This window comes from Aulonocara sp. 'chitande type north' Nkhata Bay, linkage group LG18 (assembly GCF_057382095.1).
Source record: "Aulonocara sp. 'chitande type north' Nkhata Bay isolate Kocher_YH1m ecotype deep benthic linkage group LG18, A_spYH_male_GT1.1, whole genome shotgun sequence".
Taxonomy (NCBI): domain Eukaryota; kingdom Metazoa; phylum Chordata; class Actinopteri; order Cichliformes; family Cichlidae; genus Aulonocara; species Aulonocara sp. 'chitande type north' Nkhata Bay.
Genome location: NC_141361.1, coordinates 13,972,042 through 13,993,131, shown reverse-complemented (window position 1 = coordinate 13,993,131; position 21,090 = coordinate 13,972,042). Strand labels below are relative to the sequence as shown.

Here is a 21,090-nt window from a genome sequence, read left to right as displayed (position 1 = left end):
CACCCTGTGTCAGGGATCCTTTGTTCCCTACTTCCTAGCTCCCCCACATTTATTCCTTCAACTTGAATAAAAGCTTGTTTTCTTTTGACGCCTACCTGTGAGTCAGCATTTGGGGTCCTTTCCTCCATTACTAAATATGCATGAAGTTTCATGCAGGTTAGTGTCTTTAAGGTGCCTCACAGATTAGGAAGGCAGAAAAATATGAAAAATATATATATTTGAGGAACTAACAAATGAAACCATGTTAAGTAAAATCAAGTTTAAAATAACAGCTCAGTTTAAAGTCCAGGTTTGTGTTGTCTCTGTTTCTGTAAAATGTGCAGGAAATTAGGTTTTATGATCACATTTTGGGGAATAAATTTTTTAAAATATTTATAGGTGCAAATATAAGCAGCTGCTAACTTATCATTTTTTGAGTGTAACTTCAGTAATTTTGATTTTCATCTTCATATTTGTTGTCTGTCTTTCAGGAAAAAATAAATGTGAAGGAGGGAGCAGTGATCCAAGAGATCCAACAAACCCAACGATGTGATTACATGACCAACCTGTTACTGTTTGAACAGAGTATTTATTTGAACAGGTGCCAGCGCTCACACTGGCCCCCTATCATGACACAGAGGTGGGACCCATGATCGATAATGAAGTGATGCAAGCATTTGAATCTTTAAAAGAACCTCAGAGGCTGAGTTCTTTCACACAGCTGATTACCTGCAAATAAACAGTCAGTGGCCGTGATTCTTTGTTTCTTCTCTACATTTATTCATTCTTTTCACATCTCAGGCTCTTTCTGTCACTAACTGACACTCACATCATGTTTTGCTCAGTGAACTCCAGCATGAACTCTTGCTGTTTGTTTTTTATTCTCTGCAGGTTGAGGTGAGAAGATGAAGCCTGCACAGGTGGTTGCATTGACTCTACTGTCTGTTGTTGCGATCGGCGCTCAGGTCTTGAGGTTGGGCAAATGTCCCCAGCCTGCTGTTCAGGCCAACTTTGACGCCAACAGGGTGAACACTAAATTTTTTCCTCTTCTACTGTTTATGTTGTGGGACATACAGATGATATCTATACACCTGCTTTTCCTACAAACACAAAATATTAATTACGGGCTCTCCGAATCTCGTGCTTCCTCTGCAGTACATTGGAAAATGGTATGAGATCCATAAGTTACCCACAAGCTTCCAGAAAGGCCAGTGTGCCACTGCTAACTACACCCTGTTGAGTCCTGGAGTCATCGAGGTCCTGAACACTGAGCTTCTGTGAGCAGCTAAAATATTTCCGTTTAGATCTGACACTTTGAAAATGTTTTAATTTTTAAGAAAACTTCTGCATAAACTCAGAAGGACACATGGTCCTTGACATAATTGTAATAATCTGAGGGCTTTTTATTCTTCACACCAACGCTTCATTCTACTAAAAACAGCATTACCGTACAACTGCTTGCTTCTGTTTTTTAAATCCTCGTTCTAGACAATTTTTGCTTCAGATGTTTTCAACGTCCCGGAACAAAACTCATGCCTCATGAACGCGCAGGGTCACTGGCTGAACCTTTGTACTGTTCCAGAGTTATACAAAGAGAGCATTTTGTAGAAAAAATATATAATTGAAGGAAAGTACACGAGTAGAATTAATTTCTATTTCATGTTTCATTTTATTAGCGATAATGGAACCGTTAACGCCATCGTCGGCTCTGCCAAAGTCAAGAACCCCGCTGAGCCTTCCAAGCTTGAGGTCTCCTTCAACAGTAAGTTGTCATAAATGACTTTCAATTTCAGTCATGACAGATTCAAGTGAGCCACATATCCCTGCTGTTTTCACCTCTCCTGCAGACTCTCCTCCCGGCCCCTACTGGGTTCTGTCTACCGACTACGACGGTCACTCTCTGGTCTACGGCTGCACCGACTACGGCCTGTTCCGTGTGGAGCTGTCCTGGATCCTGAGCAGGAAGCCCACCCTCTCTAAGGAGACCCTCGAGAAGCTCCAAGGCATCCTGTACTCTGTCGGAGTCAGCGTGGAAAACATGGTCCCCACCAACCAGGACGAGACTTACTGCAGCCCAGTTAACCAGTGAACCAGTTAAGGTACGCTCCAGTTAAGGTACGCTTTAAATACTTCATTAATAATGTGTACCCTGACCACCGCTTAAAATCCTTTTTATCCCTTTTTGTCATTCTTGATGTGTGTCACTGACTCCACCCCGGCTCACAGACACAAATGTACCCCAGTTTGATCCCAGCTTCACTAAAGCACAATTTTAAAAATAGAAAATTGCCTTAAATGAATGTATTTATTAGGTGAAATAAAGTTACCCCAAATAAAGTTAATTCACTCTAATGCAGCTGTCCTTAAAGATGTGTGTTGGTTCAGTTGTGTGTCAGTGTCAGCAGCTGTATATTGAGACAGTAAACAAAAGGAATGCAGAGAGAATGGTCCACTTTTATTGGTGCAACAATATAAATATTGACCAAAGAGTTCAAGCAGATATTATATTAAATCAAATCAAATCAAATCAAATCACTTTTATTGTCACATCACATGTGCAGGTACATTGGTACAGCACATGTGAGTGAAATTCTTGTGTGCGAGCTTCACAAGCAACAGAGTTGTGCAAAATACAATAATGTAAACAAGCAAAATACAAGAATGGCTACATCTGAAACTAATAAATATATGTACAATATATAATAGTATATGCATTTCTGGATGTGTATACTAAATATTTTTCTACGTGTGTGTGTGTGTGTGTGTGTGTGTGTGTGTGTGTGTGTGTGTGTGTGTGTGTGTGTGTGTGTGTGTGTACACATATTTTACAAATTAAATAGAGTAAACAATAAATAAAATATATAAAATAAATAAAATAAAATATACAGAGTGAGACATGTGCAAAACAGTGGCGTTACTGTACAGTATGGAGTGCATAATGTTAAAGTTCCAGTAGTGAAGCTGAGGTGTCTATGACGTGTTCAGCAGTCTGATGGCCTGATGGAAAAAGCTGTCTCTCAGTCTGCTGGTACGGGACCGGATGCTGCAGAACCTCCTTCCTGATGGAAGCAGTCTGAACAGTTTATGGCTGGGGTGACTGGAGTCCTTGATGATCCTCCCCGCTTTCCTCAGGCACCGCTTCCTGTAGATGTCTTGGAGGGAGGGAAGCTCACCTCCAATTATCCGTTCAGAGCACCGCACTACTCGCTGGAGAGCTTTGCAGTTGTAGGCGGTGCTGTTGCCATACCAGGTGGTGATGCATCCAGTGAGGATGCTCTCAATGGCACAGTGATAGAAGGTCCTGAGGATGCGGGGGCTCATGCCGAATCTTTTCAGTCTCCTGAGAAAGAAGAGGCGCTGCTGCGCCTTCTTCACTGTTTTGTTTGTGTGTACTGACCACGTAAGATCCTCAGCCAGATGTACACCAAGGAACCGGAAGCTGCTCACTCTCTCCACAGCAGCGCCGTTGATGGTGATGGGGGTGTGTACTTCTCTGCACCTCCGGAAGTCCACTATCAACTCCTTTGTCTTTGCGACGTTGAGGGTGAGATGATTGTCTTGACACCAGTGGGTCAGGGCGCTGACCTCCTCCCTGTAAGCCGTCTCATCACCATTGGTGATAAGACCCACCACTGTAGTGTCGTCCGCAAACTTCACAATGATGTTGGAGTTGTTAGTGGCTGTGCAGTCGTAGGTGTAGAGTGAGTATAGGAGAGGGCTCAGTACACACCCCTGTGGAGCACCAGTGTTCAGTGTGACGGGGGATGAGGTGATGCTGCCCAGTCTGACCACTTGGCGTCTGTCAGACAGGAAGCTAAGGATCCAGCTGCAGAGGGAGCTGCTCAGTCCTAGATCCTGCAGTTTCCTGTCCAGCTTCGAGGGAACGATGGTATTGAATGCTGAGCTGTAATCTACAAACAGCATTCTCACATACGTGTCTCTCTTCTCCAGGTGTGACAGGTGTAATATTAGCATATTAATTAATCTTGTATTATATCTGACAGTAGGCCCAATTTTTTTTTTTTTTTTTTTTTATGCATTGACCTATCATGGAGACATTCAGTGATAACCACAGCACATGTTTACTCGTGCATGACTCTGCAGTGATCTCTGTCCTGATTGGTGTCAAGCAGCTTCTCCACACTGGCTCCAAAAGATGACAGGATGCTCTGCAGCTCCTCCAGGGTCTCCTTAGGAAGGCTGGGATTTCTGCTCAGGATCCAGATGAACTCCCCATGTAACAATTCGATTTCAGTACAGCTGTAGACCAGGGCGAAGTTGTCGTAGTCGGTGGACAGAACCCAGTACGGGGAAGGAGGGGTGTCTGAAGGTGTGTAAAAGGGATTTTTGTACAATTCAGCTCTCCAGTTTAAAATGTTTAATATGTGTGTAAAAACAAAAAACAAGGGTCCAGACTCTCAAAGAAGGTGACCAGCAGCTTGGCAGGCTCAGATGAACTTGCGGCCTTGGCAGTGCCGTTGATGCTGTCAATGGTACCGTCAGGACTTAAGCAGATAAACAGTTAAAAGTTAGAAAAATACTTTTTATATTCAGACTGTTCAGAGTCAAAGCAACATATTTACTCTTCAAAAGTACTTTTCATTTTATTTAGTATTATTTGTTTGTACATGTAAAATTCAAGTTCTCAGGTCTCAAGTCAGCAGGTGATTTGTCATTTCCTTAAAGGGTGGGCTGGTAGTCAGAGAACACCACAGCCATTAACAGACAAGGCTGGGGGGGGGGGGGGGGGGGGGGGGGGGGGTGTTTCTTTATTAAGTTCATTTATGCAGCGCTTTTCACAGACATGAAAGTCGCAAAGCACTGCACAACAATTAAAACACAATATCAAGAGAGAATCGTGTTAAAACAGAACTGAAAAAAAAAGTGTCAGCAGAAGGCTCGATTAAGCACCACTGACTGCACAGAGTCATTTAAACTGAGCTTGAGTGGTAAACTTTTATGGATTGGATTCATTTTAGGATGAATCCATCTTCTCTATAGACTTATTCATTTACTGGTTATACATTATGGTAAAACCTAAACTGTGTCTCACCTAAAATATTTTTCAGATGCAGTCTGAGGTTTGAGGAATAACCATTTATTGTGAATGATATTTTAAATCCAAGAAGAGACTGAAGAGCAGGACTGAGAGGACACAAATCTGTCTGCCCTTCCAGCACCACACACAGCACCATGGATATATCCATATCTTTATCTTTTACATGTATTCCAGAGAAATGGTGCAGGACAAAGACTCTGACTTGTACAAACATTTTTCGGATAACGGATGTTATCCAAAGTGCTCTCAGGCACTGAAGTACTCACAGCAGCTCCTTGTTGAGGACACCAACGACTCCTGGGCTTTGCAGGCTGTAGGTGGCAGTGCTGCACTGGCCCTTCTGGAAGCTGTTCGACAGTCTCTGGATCTCATGCCATTTACCAAGATACTGTAGAGGGAGTTGAATTGGTTTTGTTTGTGAGGCAGATGTGCACACTGGACATCCCAGTTTACCTTAATGAAGATAAATTAAAATACAGCTCAGAGTGAGGAGTTTGGTATTCACCCTTGCAGCATCAAATTTCTCCTGAACGGCAGGCACGGGGCATCTTCCTGGTTTTATAGACTGAGCACCGGCTGCCACAATGGACAGCCAAGTGAGGGAAATCACCTGGATGGCATTCATTTTTCTCCACAACCTGTAAAGAACAATGAAAAAAAGTTTGTCAGCTTTTAAAGATAAAGCATAAACAACAGGGGGTACATGCGGGTGTTACTCACTTGCCTGTTTTACTGGGTAGTAGTGACTCTCTGTGTTTTCATTCAATGTTTATACACCTGCCGTGATCAGCCCCGCCTTGCTATTAGCATGTGAGGTTATTTTGAGGAAGCAGGTATGAGATGCTCAACATCTGGTCCCATTCTCAACTACTCCAGAATTGGGGCCTCAGACAGAAAGAGATTAGTTTCGTGTGAAAGTTAGATAAGTATGCAGAACTTGACTGTTGAATAACAGTTAAAGAAAAATATAGTGGGAATCAAAGGTGATTATGTATAATATAAGATGGCTTCCTTTGCTTGTGTGTGCCCCATCTAGTGGCTGGAACTGGTGTGCAGAGGAGATAAGAGGGCTGCAAACGATTGTCTGAAAACAGCAGGTGCTCTTACTGATTAATCATAACTTAATGATAACAAGTCATCATTCATCATTATTGTATACTACAAAACCTTTTTTCAATTCAATAAAAACAAAAATATTAATAAATACATCTTAACTGCTAAAACATGGGATAATTGCATATGACAAATTTTATGGAAATCGTTTTATGTTTCGGATCTCTGAAAGAAATAAAAATGGCCAATATATTAAATTGTTAAATATCGGTGTTGGTTTTAGTCTTAGAAATCTGTTATTTGTCAGGTTCTATTAACACAATACCATGAATCGGTTTTCATTTTTTTTATTAAATTTGCCGATTTTTTTTAACTTCATCTAATTTGTCATTGCAGAACAACACAGTTTTCTAGTGTACATGTGAAGAGACCTATTTTTGCGGATAGCCTTGACACAACATACCTGATGTGTCACACACAAAACTAACTCTAACCTCCAGATATGCTAAAATAATTGAAACCTTTTTCAATGTTTCCTTCAGTCGGACACACAACAATATCTTTTTTGGATTCATTGTTTAAGTTCAAATGTATAAAATCAGCACATCTTCACAGTTTTTGTTCAGGAACTCCAACACAAACTGTTATTTCAGGGAATCTTGATCCTGAAGAATCCTACTATATCTCACAGTAATCAAGACCTAAACAAGATTTCCACCAGCCACAAAAGGCGTAATGCTTCCAACTTAGAGGGATTACGGCTTCAGTACAGTCGTCATTTGGTGTGGAGAAGAAGACAGGAAAGGCAGGTGATCTGGACACCAGATTGTTGCTGTAATTAGAAGATGGATGGTGTCTGTACTGACCCAGTTAATTTATAGCCAGACCCGTTTCTTGAGGTTAAACCTGCTCTGATCCCTTTGCCTCACTGTGACTTCATAATACTGGGTGCAAGCAACTTGGACAGAAATCCCTTATAAAAAGCTTACCCCAGGAGATTTCTAAATTAGCGGTTTAGATGTCCTAATGCTTTGTTCTCTTAATTCTTAAGTACTTTATTAATGCTGTTGTTTTTATTTTTTTTTTAAAAAAGAACTTAGTTGTCTCCCAAATCACTGCTTAAACACACAAGAAATATGCTGACCCAATTAAAAAAAAACATAGGAATACTAAATAATGTTACTTCAGCTGGTTCATCTGATACTCTTAGTTTAGTGTATTTTATCACCTAAAATGATGTATAAAACAATATGTTGCATATCATAATAATCTGACAATACTATAATATTGGCCATATTATATTTACATTGCCACAGTGAGTTGACTTTAGTCTCATGAACAACATTAACTAATTGTTATTTACTAACTAATCTTAAATGACTGTTCAGCACAGAAATGAAGCCCAACAATCATGTTTTACAGTCCCGTGGTCTCAGCCTCAGATACTCAACTAAAGTGATGTCATGACAAAAATGAATGACCAACAAAACATTTTTCTCCTTCATTTCTGTCAAACAAAGCTGTATGTAACGTGTCTCGCGGTTCGTATCATGGTTGCTAGGCAACCTGAACAGCGCGACGAAGCGTATACCGTCCCATTTCACAAGCCTCTCACTTCCGCACTTCTCGTACTTATAGTACGCACCGTACGTAGTACGCGTAGTGCGCGTACTTCAAGCGTGCAGTCTCTTAATTGGGACACAGCCGTTGAGGAGCTAATTTAGCCATTTAAATCAGCTGTGTTGGTTCGAGGACACATCTAGAACCTGCAGGGACACCGGCCCTCGTGGACTGAGATTGCCCAACCCTGGGCTAGTCCATGTTATAGTATTTAACGCAAATAAAAAAGTTTAAAGACATCCCTGAGAACTCTGGCTAACCCTGAAAGAAAGGTGTGATACACCCAGGACAGGTTCACGAGTCTATCGCAGAGCTCAGATGATACTCAGATAATTATGCATGCTCACATTTACACCTACTAATCAGCTGATGTAACATGCATATCTTTGGACTCTAGGAGATAGCTAGAGTACCCACAGGGTTCTCCTGGTGCCCATGCAGGCACAGGGAGAACATGCAAACTCCACAGAAGAAGTGTTATGTGCAGTTTGAGTGTTATACTAATTAGTACTGCTGTTGTGGAGTGACACAGAACCACTGATGCACCGTGTAAATAAAACTGGGTGCCATCTTTTGCCCACGGCTGAGATTGTTGGTCACACCTATGGTAGGATGAAATTCTCTGGAAGAAACCTTCCTTTACAAGGAAAATGAAGAATTGTCACGTGTTAAACTGATGTTAAATCACTTAAATTGTATTTTTAAAAAACTTGTAATGCAGTTACAATCAGGCTTTATAGTGCAGTGCAATCACTGCTGAGAAGCACTTACACTGATGATGTGACCTCTGCAGTATTGCATGGGAATTTGGTTGATTTAGCACTGTTAAATGTGAGTTTACATTAAAAAATAAAAACCTAACACATTAGTAACATCTCATTGGTGGTGGATTCTAACATTTTTGGTCCACTGTATATAAAAATAAATAGTTAAAAGTCTCTACTTTTCCCTTTTTGCCTTTAACTGATGTATTTGGCATGTATATGATGAGCAGTCAGAGTGCTCAGCTCTCTGGAGGCTCATTGCCAATGGCGTGTCCAGCGGGGTGGCCTGGGGGGGCACAGGCCACCCCCCAAACCAGACTGGCCACCCCAGGTGCCACCCCAAAGGCAAAACAATAAAATTCAATCAAATATCAAATGTCCGATTATGTTTTCACGGTGACGCTCAGATATCCGAGTGTACGTGAATGCAGCATCGCTTCTGCGCTATGCGCATCACGTTAGCAAAGGTAGGAGAGCCAAGCGCGAAAGATGGCACTGCAGGAAACAATTTTTCGGTGAAAGAAAATGAGGACAGAATAAATGTCCCGGTAAGTAATATCAAGTTTGTTGAGTTTAGTAAACTTCGGTGAAATTAGAATACCAAGGAAAAAATAACACTTAAAGAATTATTGCAGCTGTGGAATATTTCAGACAGTATGCTACTGAGGGGAGCTAACATAAGAGTTATGAGTTATAAGATATAATCTAAGTCGTAACATTGCTGTATGGAGCTGCAGATTTGGTTGCAGGTTAACATAGCTGGACTGGCCATCGGGCATACCGGGCATATCCCCAGTGACTTATTTTTTATTTTTTTTGTAATGGCATGAACAATGAGAGGTGGTGGATTGGCCAGATGCAGGTCGATGTGTAGAAATAACTCAGTTGTTTGGTGGTGGCTATGACGGGGCTTCCACAGAGGCAACAGGTGGACGAGGGAAGGGGAGGCAGGAGGAGAGACCCGAAGCAGCCGCCAGTCCGAGTGTCAGGTGAACTGAACTTCAGGTAAGAAGTTATGACCTGCAGTCTATCTGGGTCAGATATGAACTAAGTTTAGGTGGAGTTTATTTTCATGTTGCTGACTTTTTACTGTCAGTTGCAATAACTCATACTGCGTTCTAGCCAGTTTGACGGAGTTTTTATACAGCTGGGTGGGTGCTATGATGTTACTGATAGTGAACTTTATTTTATTCATAAGGTTAGTAGAGTTGCCAACGGCTCCTTAAAAAAATGGAATGGTCCCTCATTCAGAGAAAATATTACGAGTTTCGTATTGAGCTGAGAAGAGACGCAGTTTGTCCCGGACTTTAGCTAGAATGGAAAAAAGACACAAAGCTGGAGTTATTCTGTCTTTACGCTGCACAGCTGCCTCTTCTTCTCTCATTCTCTCCCCCTCCCTCTCCTGTTGCTACTTCAATCATGAAACTGATCAATGATCAGCTGATCGGCTTTTCTCTCTTGTTTGTTTATCGCCCACTTTGCGCCAGAAAGAGGAAACCAGCGGATATTGCGCTAAACAACAGCAGCACGTTTAAGCTTGATCAGCTGTTGTTAGAATGTATTTAATATTAATTTCTAGTATCATCTGATGTTTGCTGGAGCCACAGCTGTAAAGCTGCTGGTCATGATGTCTGTTTAGATATGTGGTGAGAGGGAAACATGAAGATGAAACCAGGAGATGTCCTTACTGGATCATCAGAGCTGAACAGGTGATGGAGAAACAGGTTTACCTTTTAGGTGACATGAATGAGTTGAAGTTATCAACTGTTTCTGAGAGATAAATAACACCAGGATCCTTTTTTATGTAGCTGACAGCTGGTAACTGTGCAGGGGCGGGTCTAGCAAAGTTTTGCCAGGGGGCCAGGTAGGGCATTAACCCTCCTGCCATCCTTTAAAAAACTCACACCCATCACCCTAGGGACCATTCTCAGCCACGCCATAAAAAGACCATATATCCATATCTTATTCCACTTTAAATTAGCCAACCTTGTAAAACTACTTCTCCCTGAAATATTCATGTAAAGTTTTAATTATATTTTCGTTGTTTTAACCCTTCAAATCCCAGTGTTATTACATGAGCGCCCTGTGTTATAAGCCCCAAAAACCAAAAAACGAAACTAAATATTTCCACAAAAAACCAGTTGAAGTAATATGTGATTGTCATTATAAGTAGGCCTTTAGATGGACCAAAGATTGGCACCAACATACATTTTGACCTGCCATTATTTTTTTGCATTTTTTTTGCAATTTAAAAATTAAAACTTCAAGGCCCTGAGTCTTCATTGACATCCAAGAAAAGAAGAAAAAATAAAATCATATGATGATAATTTGGGGTTGAAAAATAGCATTTATAATGGAAGTCAATGGGCAGAAAATGGTCCCCAGGGTGATGGGTGTGGGGATTTCTGCTGCTCAGCCATTTTAGGCTGATTTAAGGAATTCACACTGGAATATTAACATTGACAGGTAAAAACTATCCTGTGGCAAGTTTGGTTATATTCTACTGAACACAGTGGAAATGGCAGCCATTTAACACATAGCAGTGGCACAAAAAGGTCCCAAGAAGGCAGGAAGGTTAACAGGGAAAGGGGGGCACAAAGAAATACTTTTCTTTCTTATTCTCATTTAAAATACCTAGTTTTTATTAAATAATTATCTAAATCTTACAACCAAAGTTTTTATCTGACGTAAAATGTATAGAAATCATACATATACCAACAAGACTGTACATCACTGTCACAACAGCATTTGTTTTCATTCAAAGGCTTTATGGCTTTAATACCTGGTGGGCCGGTCTGTAGTCAAAATGCCCCCAGGCATTAAGGAAAACATCATTCCTAGAAGTGCAGCTCTATGCTGTAAGCGGCTGGTGAGCACAAACTGTCAGATTAAGAGGTCTGAGAGGATGATCTGGCCAACATTTAGTCGGATTTCTGCCAAATTACCACCAAGCATGTTTGGGTCAGCCCTTTGGCACCCTGTGGAGAGCAATACTTCTGACATTCAAACTAGACATGTGAACAAACAACAAAAACTAGAGCAGTAGGAGGTCTGCAACCTGCGCCATGCAGTTTCCCTGCAGGTGGCCACAGAGCAGCTAAGGACGGGTTGGTCACTTAACTACTGGAAAAGGAAGCTAAGCATTTAGGTGTCTTAACTATGGCCTAAAGTGCTAACAAGGGATTAGTGAGGTGAACGTTGAAAGAGGTTTAGCACTCCATGCTTAGGGCCAGTGCTGCTTCAGTAATTACACATCAGTTGCAAGGTGCAGCAAGCAGTTGGATGGGAGATCATAGTGATGTCAGGGCAGGGAGGGCTTAAAACAGGAGATAAGGCCAGCTAATGGAGATGAAATGAATCAGTATTTAACAGGTCTTTTTTAGTTAAGGCAGTTAGCTGGCAGCAGACTGAACTCAAACCACTTGGCCAGAAATCTAAGGAGGCCATTTAGTTGGACGTGAAAGAGGGAAAGACGAAGATCTGTGAGCTCGCCAAAAACTTTTTGGGAAACATTTTTAACTTGATTTTAGTTTATTGGCTTTTTCATTTTTCTGGAATTGAGACACCGGCATCTTCAATCTCTGCTCAGCAGTGTGAACCTAAAGGTAGGTGGATGAAAACATCCTCTTTCAGTATTTTACACTCATTGATTTTCTCTGTACGTTCCCATCTAACAGTTTTATGTCTTTAATTGTCACAAACTCAGTGATGTTATAGGACGTCCTGTCTTATGTTTAGTTTTATCCTGTTTTTAATGTCCAGCTTTCTATTGGAATTTGCCGTTCTGCTTTTGCTTTTCTGCCAATGCATTTTGTAAAAGTGTCATATATGAGTAAAGCTACTGTTACCCACAAAACCCACAAAAAATACAAAACTAAATATTAAATATGCTAAATATTGCCATGCATCTTTTTTTCCCGTATGTGGATAATCTAGAGGCCAATACGATTAAAGGACAACCTTGAAATCCAAATAATTAACATGATAACTAGCCCAGATTTTGCATATAGCGCTCAGAGTATTTCCGGATTGGCTTCTTGCATATTTTTTGCGTTTGCACATATAAATTAATACTCATCCTTTCAATCAACACTTTGTCATGTGAGTTTATGACCACAAGCATTTCTTAAACTAGTGATATCTGCAACTCGGCACTTATTGTCACGAAATCTAATCTGCTTCATGCAACTGACAGTATTTGCATGGCTTTAGCTCATGTGTGTTTTGTGAGGGGATTAGGAAAGGCTAGACAATACTTCTGTCTTGTCTGATATGACCTCCTCAGGGCTCCATCTAAGTTGTCAGCAATTTTTCCCTTTAATTCATGCTTGTAATGAGATTAACCAGGCAACAGTAAATCCAAGGAGTCCAATCCCCGGATTTGGCAGCTGCGGTGTGGCCTCTGCTTGTCAAGGAAATATGACAAGAGTTTCCGTAGCTCACCTTTGACTAAAGTTTCACTTAGAAAAACACTGCGACCACTTCAAATTTGCATGTCTCACTTCAAAAGAAGCCAGTTTTGAAGATTTGTTACTGCAGTAAACTCAGTCTCAGGCTACGAATTCACTTAAGAGACTTAACGTGATCAGAGTGTTAGCTGTTTCCAACAGGCCTTATAAAGGATTCCTCTTAATGGCTCAAGTTCACAGACACTCCAGTTTCTGCCTCTGATGCATCACATTTAAAGAGCAAAGCATTAATTTCAGTAAATATCAGACTCACTGTTTAAAAACACTTTGTGCTGTTCTGCTGAGAATCCTGCAGACTTATTTATACGTCAGCTCAAAAGGAAAGAAAGAAAAGAAAGAAAGTGCAAATGCACAACAGGAAGTTGTGCATAGTTGGTGCACAGGCTGAACCCACATTTAAAATGTTATATCAACAGCAAACCTCACACACTTCAGGTACATTTAGGTACCTAAAGTACATTTTCTGTTTATGATGCTTGATGTGAATTAATCTGTTAAACTGAAGGAGACAGGGTGTCACATGCTGTGTGTGCAGAAATGTGAGTTGAAGTAATAAATTGACTTAAATGAGGAAAAGTGCTTACTGTGATAATGATGCTGATGTTTAAGATAATAATGAATATTTCCCCATTTACCAGGAGATATTTAAATTTGCAATAAAAAAACTATTATTAGTTTTAAGGAATTTTAGATCTTCGTCTCACCGTATTTATCTGTGCAGCTGTTTAAAAACTGGATCGCAGGTAAACACAGGTGTTGCTGCTGAGAGTGAACCTGTATTTAGGTACAGGCTCATTGGAATCAGACTTCTGTTCCTTCGTTGACATGTTGACTGATTTAAACTATGTTAGGTGTTTATCCACACTCTGAAAAACAATTAGTCTTTAAATAAATTCTGCAGTTTACTTCCTTTCTGATGAAAGTGTAAATATTGGCTGTGTGTAAAGGCGATGACACTTCAGGCGAGGCTCGGAGCTCAGTGCCCACTCGGGATTTACACGGACATTAATGCCGTGTAAATACATTTCTTCTTATTTGCTGATGGCTGCAGTGACATTGGCAGAGAGGGAGGTGAAGGGGGCATGTGTTCCCGCCACATAGCTCCACATAAACCGATTGCATCCCCAGATTTATCCCCAAGGTGTTTTGGGGACATCCTGGGAGCTAATGGAGACTAATAGGCTTAGCACTTAGGGTGTATTGTCCGGGATGCTTACAGGCAAGGTTTGCTGAGGGTAAAACTCTAAACGTGCGGATTACCTCCAACACATCCCTTTAAAGTGCTGTATAGCCAGGACTTAGCTAATAGGATCCTGAGGGTAGCAGGGGCCTGTGAAGGTGGGGACGGGGGTTGGATGGGGCAGTAGGGAGGACAGTGGGCAGGTCAGCAGATGTAGGTGGCAGACTGTTGCAGAACTAACAGAGGGATTAAAGTCGTCAGATTAGATGGGCTTCACAGGGAACTTGAGAGACTGTGGGTAATGCACAAGTCCTGGGTGCAAATCTAATGGCAGCATTTGACTAGGGGGAGGGTGGTACGGCAGAAATAATATGTCCAAGTGCATGTGCACAGCTTACACATGTCCCTGCACTGGCAGGCTCATCAGTTCAATCAGCAAACCTCATATGAAGAGGTGGTTCTGTGGGGTGAGCATCCATTATTCATGTCTCCAGATGCACACCGGCCCTGGATTAGCAGCGCTGGATTACTGTCGTTTACAGTATCATATTTTGTAATGGGATTTCTGCAGTGTGGAAGGCTAATTGGAGGTCTCTAAGTCGATTGCACTTATCTGCACAAGCTGCTGGTTCAGCCGAGAACAATGCGGGTATCTGGGGTGAGCGCACATGTGAGTGCGCCTCTATCCCTGTACAGGAGGACCAGCAGCATTTGCAAGGACAGAAAAGATGAGAAGAAATCGTCCAGCTGTTTGTTCTGGCCTTCGTACGGGGTTAGGATTTGGATTTAACGGTTCGGGATTGATTTGCATTACGGCGAGGTATTAGCGTTAAGGTAGGTTTAAGATTAATACTTAAGGCCAGGTCTGTGGAAAAGGTGAGGTAAGAGTTATACTTAGCTGTAGTTAAAAAGGTCGCTTACAAGCCGTTTACAAATATTTACATGCTGCTGAAATCACTGCTGCATCTTTGCAGTCATAAAGTATGTAATAACAGACACTAGGCAGAATTTACCTGCAATGTTCAGTAATCAACGTGAGATAGAGAACTGCTGCTCTCTAATGGTGATGTGAGGGAATTACAAAAACGCACCCAGCACTGAGGGGTTTGTAGTTGGCTCAGTTTCAGCTACTGTGAGAAATAATCTTGTGTGATTTTATTTTACCTGCCACGGGAAGCGTTATAGGATCAATGTGTCAAGTAAACTGTCTAGTTTATAGAAATCCTTCAATTGGCTCTCTTTCTTAACAGCATTCAGGTGGAGGTCAAAGGTCGTGAGTGTGTCATGACCCCACGGGAGCAGCTGAGGAAGATGACAGCGCTAGGGGAGCAGGGGTCTTTGGATGAGAAGCACTGGTACCGACTCGTCAATGGGATGTCTGCTGGAGGTGAGGAGGATGAACAGCGTAACAACAAAAACCAAGAAAATATTATTTAACTTTTCAGGTTTTATTTATAGACAGAGTTGATTCTGTATTTGGCAATTTGGGTTCTGTATTTGTATTTGGTGATCAAGCCTGTTTTCCCTCACCTTCCCTCACGCCGTGTTTGCACGTTGGTGGATTGCTCAGTAGCACCTGCAGGCTCCAGCTTTAACAGTCAGTGCATGCGCCAGGTGAAGCAGCTAAAACGGCCTCCCGGTGACCTGTGGTGCTTTTTCACTTCTTGCAGAGCTGAGGCAGAGGCAGGAGCTGATAATGAGGAACCAGATGGCTATGGCACCGCAGATCCTTGCCCAGGGGCAGCAGAGGTTACAGGGGGTCCCAGCACAGTTCGAACCTCGGTTCATGGAGAGGTCAGTAGCTGAATTCTGTCCTAAACTTACAACAATAGTTGTCTGAAAAAGGGCAACCACAAGAAAACGAGTAGAAGAAAATGCTGCAAGAGGTGTCCGTGTAAAAAATCTGCTGCTCTTTTCTGTTCTTTTGGACAATTAAAATGTTTATAAGGCTAAAATAGTCCTCGCAAACCAGCTGTTTTTATATGGAGTTCCAAAATTGGCAAAATGATTATGTATACATTAATTTATGTGCCTAATTTCTTCCCCTCCTTCAAGAGGCATTTTGAAAATCTCTCAGTTAAAACTAAATGTATGTGAAACAGAAATGCATAAAGAAATGTCAGAGAAAATAAAATAATAAATAATTAAGGGGAAATAAATATGAAAACAGTAATTCATAAATACAAATAAATTAATTTTAAAAATGAAACATAAATAGAGTAATACACACTTTGTTTTTGGCCACTTTGGTCCTCCACATTTTGATTCTACAAATATATGCTTTTTAAAGTGTTTTCCAGTTCATAATTTTTCTTCTTTGTTTATTCCTCTTATCAGGGAGTTAGTTCCACCTACCGAGATGGTCCCGTCTGAAGCCAGGCAGATGCACATGGGCCCTCACCTCGGTCCACCTCTGCCTCCTCATGCCAACGTCCTGCCAGGAAGAGGTTTCCCTGCACCAGGTGAGCACCACAGAAATATCGCCTGAGATAATTCCCAAACAGCCTGTCTCGTTTTAATGCGCGGTGATAGGCATTGACAGCCTGTCTGTTTCTTCCTGTTTCTCAGCTGGATATGGCTTCTTACCCTCAGAGCCCATGGAAACTGTTGCCCGGCGACAAGAGCTCATTCACAAGCAAAATATAGCCAGGTATTACGTGCCGAAAATCATCATCACCATCATCATCTCACAGAAATTATTCCACCGCACGCTTTGCGTCACTGTTTTTACTGAATGCGACTGAGACTTGATCCCCCCACCCATGCTGCAGCAAGGGTTTTATATCATGGCTCCATCACCACTGCTGCACAAATATGTCTAAAATATTTATATGCACTTCTTTTCAGAATGGAAATGAATGCCATCCTGCATCAGAAGGAGCTGGAGAACGCGCACCAGAAAGGCTTGATGGGAATTGAAAATCCCATGTCATACCCTTCCAACCCCATGATGTTTAGAGGTCGTCAGCGCATGCCAGACGGCCACGATGTCTTCGTCCACCGGCCCACCCTGGATGAACTGCACTCCAACAATATTCTTATGTCAGCCAACCCATATCCAGCAATAAGCACGCTGCACAGAGAGCGGGGGCGCAGAGCAGGTCGGAGGCCAACTGTTCACAAGAGTATGGAGAGCCATGTGTCCAACGTGAAGGGTCAGACTGAAGATAAAAGTGTAGAGCAGAGCCCAGGGGCCGCATCGGGGGAGGAGAAGGAGCTTGAGCCAAAGGGGGACATGGGAGAGGAGTGTGCCACCAGTAAGACACATCATCAGGCCAAAGTAGACCCTGAACTGGCCACCGGAAGCAGGAAAAACTACAAAGATGGGGAGCCAGGCCTCCGGAAAGCCTGCGTGAACAGCCAAGATGGGAGTTCAGATGCAGCCAACAGTGGAACAAATGATAAAGACATATCTAGCCAATGTTCGACGTTCCAGGAGAAATTCATGTATCCTTCCACTGGAGGAACTCTAACAGGGATCCCTTACATGTTCCCGGTCCCTGGAAATGGTTTCCTTCCTCCTGGTGAGTTAAGAAATATTAAATAATAACACTTGTGCTTAAAACTGTGAAATGTTCTGCTGCCAGTTATTTAATATACTTGCATTTTTTGTCTTTAAAGGCCCACCAAATCTCTTTCTAAATGGTGAGGAGGTACCCGAAGACATCAGGAAGTGGACAGTGAATGATGTGTACAACTTTATTAACAGTATTCCCACGTGTTCAGAGTATGCCCAGGTTAGTAGCCTCACATTTTTGTAGTTGCCGCCTCTAAATTCATTCTGTTGTGACTTTCTAATGTTGGGTTATTTTTAATAGACTTTCAAGGACCACATGATTGACGGAGAGACGCTGCCCCTCCTATCAGAGGAGCATTTATTGGATACACTGGGACTGAAGCTGGGGCCAGCTCTTAAGATCCGCTCACAGGTACAAAAACACAGATTCTGACTGGAAATGCAATCCCGAGCCACCAAAGACAGGATTTGAAGGGATTATCTGATGTACGAGGATAAATCTTGAAGAAAGGTTTATTTACATGACCGCTTATTTATACAACTCCATGTGAGGAGGTTTTATAAATATCCTTGATGAGTGTTTTATGGGCTTTGTGTGGAAGCTTATTTCCACAAGTGACAAAAGACCATTTTTGCTTTGGGCTATTATCCTAAAATTCTGACTCAATAACTAGAAATTTCAAGTTGTCTCAGAAGTTTGAGTCAGTAAGTCAAATTTTTAAGATAATAACCTGAAATTTTGAGTTTTGGCTAACATTTCGTTGTAGTTGTTGTTGTTGTTGCAGAAACAAGCTTCCACAGATTTGAACTGAAGTTACCTCACTTTATTAAAGGGATAAAGTAAAGTTTGTTTAACCAAACATGTCCTTAGTGGAGTACAGCCCCTATTAAAAACCCCAGTTTTTTCTTTACTATGAGAGCTAAAATGTCTACTGTGAAAAAGTTTATTCACTAATTGTATTTCATTCATTCTTATACGCCAATGTCTCAGTTATAGCACAAATTATTTCAATTAACATCTACGTGCTCCTTCCCTCTTGCTCTTCTTCTTCTACAGGTGTCCAGACGTCTTGGTAGCATGTTGTACATGATGAATCTGCCACTCTCCACCGCCCCACTGCAGGCCACCCCTGAGAAGCCCGGGGAGCGCTCATCAGAGATCGGCTCTCCCATTAACTGCAACAGTGAGGAGATGGTGGCAAGTCCAAGAGATCCCGATGTCATAAAATCCGCTGACCACCTCCATGACGCAGAAAACAACTCGCCTCCATCTGCCAGCAGTGAGACTGCCTGACCAGTGGAATAATGTAAACCAAAGCAGGGTACAACAGCACGCTTTGGTGAGCTGCTGCTGCCGCTGTGGTGGATTTGTTTACACTGTGCTGAACTGGACTGAAGATCCACATTTCAGGTTCCTGTTGAACGTTTTATACATTTAACAGCAGCAGCTGCAGTGGAGTGAAAGTGATGTGGATTTTAAGATACAGTATCAGACGCTGATAAGGTCCTACATCACTTTTCTTCGCTAGTCTGATTATAGCTTCTTGAATTATTCTTGCAAGCTGCTAAACGCTCCTGTAGGCTGACGTGCAGAGCATAGTAATCATATTTTGGAAATATTTTATAAACAAAATAATGACATATTTAAATATTCTGGATTTTGATGCTTGATACATTTTTTTGCATTTCTTATACTGTAAATAAAGTGGGGGTTTTCTACACAGGAATCTGCATCTTCTTGTCATCACATGGAATCAATAGGTTGGGCTCAATGAGAATATTGTGTGAAGTTTGCATACATTCGTCATGAGTATTAATTTAATATGTTACTTTGGGGCTTTTTCTTTGATCTCTTTTTTTCAGTTTTAATGACTTGTTTAAAAACAAGAACTGGCTCCTGTAACACCCCAGAGCTACTGAGTCAGGGGAGCACACGCAAACATGTCCTCGCGTGTCGAGGCAGCTTTTAGAACTGACGAAGCTTCTGGAATGAGAGGTTAAATGTTTTTAGGATCAAACAGGAAGGACAGTTGCCTTTAATTCAACCTCTTTAGTGTTTCATGAGTCATGACCTGGATGACTATACAATCATATAACTCCATCATCTATTGTCTGGTGGATGCAAATAGTTGCTGCAACAGTCAAGGCAATTATCTGCTCAATCATTTTCAAGCTGAAAAAAGTCATGTGTTGTTTTTTTGTGAATGGAAATGGGAAGGCTTTAGAGAAAAAGCTTTAGCTGGCAACAGTGTTTGTGTTCCACTCTGGGGCACTATACTTTTCCCAGTTTGCCGGGACTACATTCACATTATTCTGTTATCTTCTCCTTTTTTGGCAGCTCTCTTTAGAGACCCTCACACCAGCCCATCTACCTCCATCTCACCCTGGCCCTAGCAAACTCCTCTGTCACACCATTACTCTGCATGTCCTCCTTCACTACATCCATGAATTTACTCTGTCATCTTCCTCTTCTCTTGCTTCCTGGCAATTCCAACATTCGCCATCCAGTTTATCCACTGTCTCCTCTGCAAATGTCCAAACCGTTCAACCTGACTTTCCCTCTGATATGCTAAATTCTAATAAACTCGTCTCTTTCTGTCAGCGCCATCATCTCCAAACCATACATCATAGCAGGTCATACCATGTATTGTTTGTATCCAAATTCTTAATAAAAACACAATAGTTCTATGTAATAGAATTATCCTTATCGGTATTATATCTAATACTGTATTACAAATATATATTATTCAAATATTAAATGTATTAAATTAGATCTTGAATTTTATCAATGGGAAACGAACGTTAGGCTAGTCTCGCGATACTACGTTCTCCATGCGCGTGCGCAGCCTCGAGCACGGATGAGCTGAGTTGGAGGATCATGGCGGAGCGCAGGAGGCACAAGAAGCGGATCCAGGTAACATCAATTTAATTCATAAAAAAAACCCCGGTTCCTGTGGGTCGGGGGGCATGGGTGAAAGTGGGCGCCGGTTTATGACCCACTGCTGGATCTTTGTTGACGGCAGCGTCAGCGCGGGATGCTGCGAGCAGGCGCCAGTTGAAGCCAGAGGATGGAAACGGTAGCTAGCGTTAGCAGGCTAGCGAAAACAAACGATAGGATTTGTATTTAACGCGACCTTTCCAAGCTGGTTCTTGTGTGCGCCCCCAGTAGCCATCATGTCTTTGTCTAGACTTCACGATTAGGTCGTTGTAGTGTCTGCTTAGTGGTTCCTGGGGTCGGTTTTCATTTTATCTTGGATTGAACTGGCTGGCTGCAAACGTTGGCTGGCTAAGCTGCGTCAGCTTTAACCAAGCGTGTTTACATAACGTGTGGGAACTTAATTAATGAGTCTATGCAGCGCATCTCCACATAACTGACTGTGCAGCAGACTGCAAATTAGATCGGCTCCAGGAGCAACAGTTTAGAGACGTTACAGGTCACGTTTGCATCA

General features: G+C 41.9%; 4 protein-coding genes across 4 annotated transcripts in view; 3 read left to right on the top strand and 1 right to left on the bottom strand.

Annotated features, from left to right (window-relative positions):
* Positions 1 to 707: 707 nt before the first annotated feature.
* Positions 708 to 4,294, top strand: LOC147308166 (apolipoprotein D-like). The gene is made up of 5 exons (XM_086271203.1): positions 708 to 721; positions 871 to 1,004; positions 1,135 to 1,256; positions 1,656 to 1,741; positions 1,827 to 4,294. The coding sequence occupies exons 2-5, from the start codon at positions 885 to 887 to the stop codon at positions 2,066 to 2,068; spliced, it is 570 nt and encodes a 189-aa protein (XP_086127329.1). The 5' UTR covers positions 708 to 721; positions 871 to 884; the 3' UTR covers positions 2,069 to 4,294.
* LOC147308165 (apolipoprotein D-like) lies at positions 4,054 to 6,004 on the bottom strand. Its single transcript, XM_086271200.1, has 5 exons — positions 5,759 to 6,004; positions 5,544 to 5,676; positions 5,305 to 5,426; positions 4,396 to 4,484; positions 4,054 to 4,303 (listed from the first exon to the last, which is right to left on the bottom strand). Exons 2-5 carry the CDS (start codon positions 5,661 to 5,663, stop codon positions 4,062 to 4,064), a joined length of 573 nt encoding a protein of 190 aa, XP_086127326.1. The 5' UTR covers positions 5,664 to 5,676; positions 5,759 to 6,004; the 3' UTR covers positions 4,054 to 4,061.
* Positions 6,005 to 11,727: 5,723 nt separating this feature from the next.
* On the top strand, positions 11,728 to 20,299 carry samd7 (sterile alpha motif domain containing 7). Its single transcript, XM_086272528.1, has 9 exons — positions 11,728 to 12,080; positions 15,375 to 15,511; positions 15,795 to 15,918; positions 16,462 to 16,586; positions 16,693 to 16,774; positions 16,972 to 17,648; positions 17,746 to 17,861; positions 17,943 to 18,053; positions 18,699 to 20,299. Exons 2-9 carry the CDS (start codon positions 15,409 to 15,411, stop codon positions 18,933 to 18,935), a joined length of 1,575 nt encoding a protein of 524 aa, XP_086128654.1. The 5' UTR covers positions 11,728 to 12,080; positions 15,375 to 15,408; the 3' UTR covers positions 18,936 to 20,299.
* A 167-nt stretch (positions 20,300 to 20,466) lies between these two features.
* Positions 20,467 to 21,090, top strand: part of sec62 (SEC62 homolog, preprotein translocation factor) — a 15,217-nt gene continuing 14,593 nt past the window's right edge. Inside the window, exon 1 of the mRNA XM_086272121.1 lies at positions 20,467 to 20,555. Coding sequence (XP_086128247.1) covers positions 20,520 to 20,555 — 36 coding nt within the window. The 5' untranslated portion in view covers positions 20,467 to 20,519. The remainder of the gene's footprint in view (positions 20,556 to 21,090) is intronic.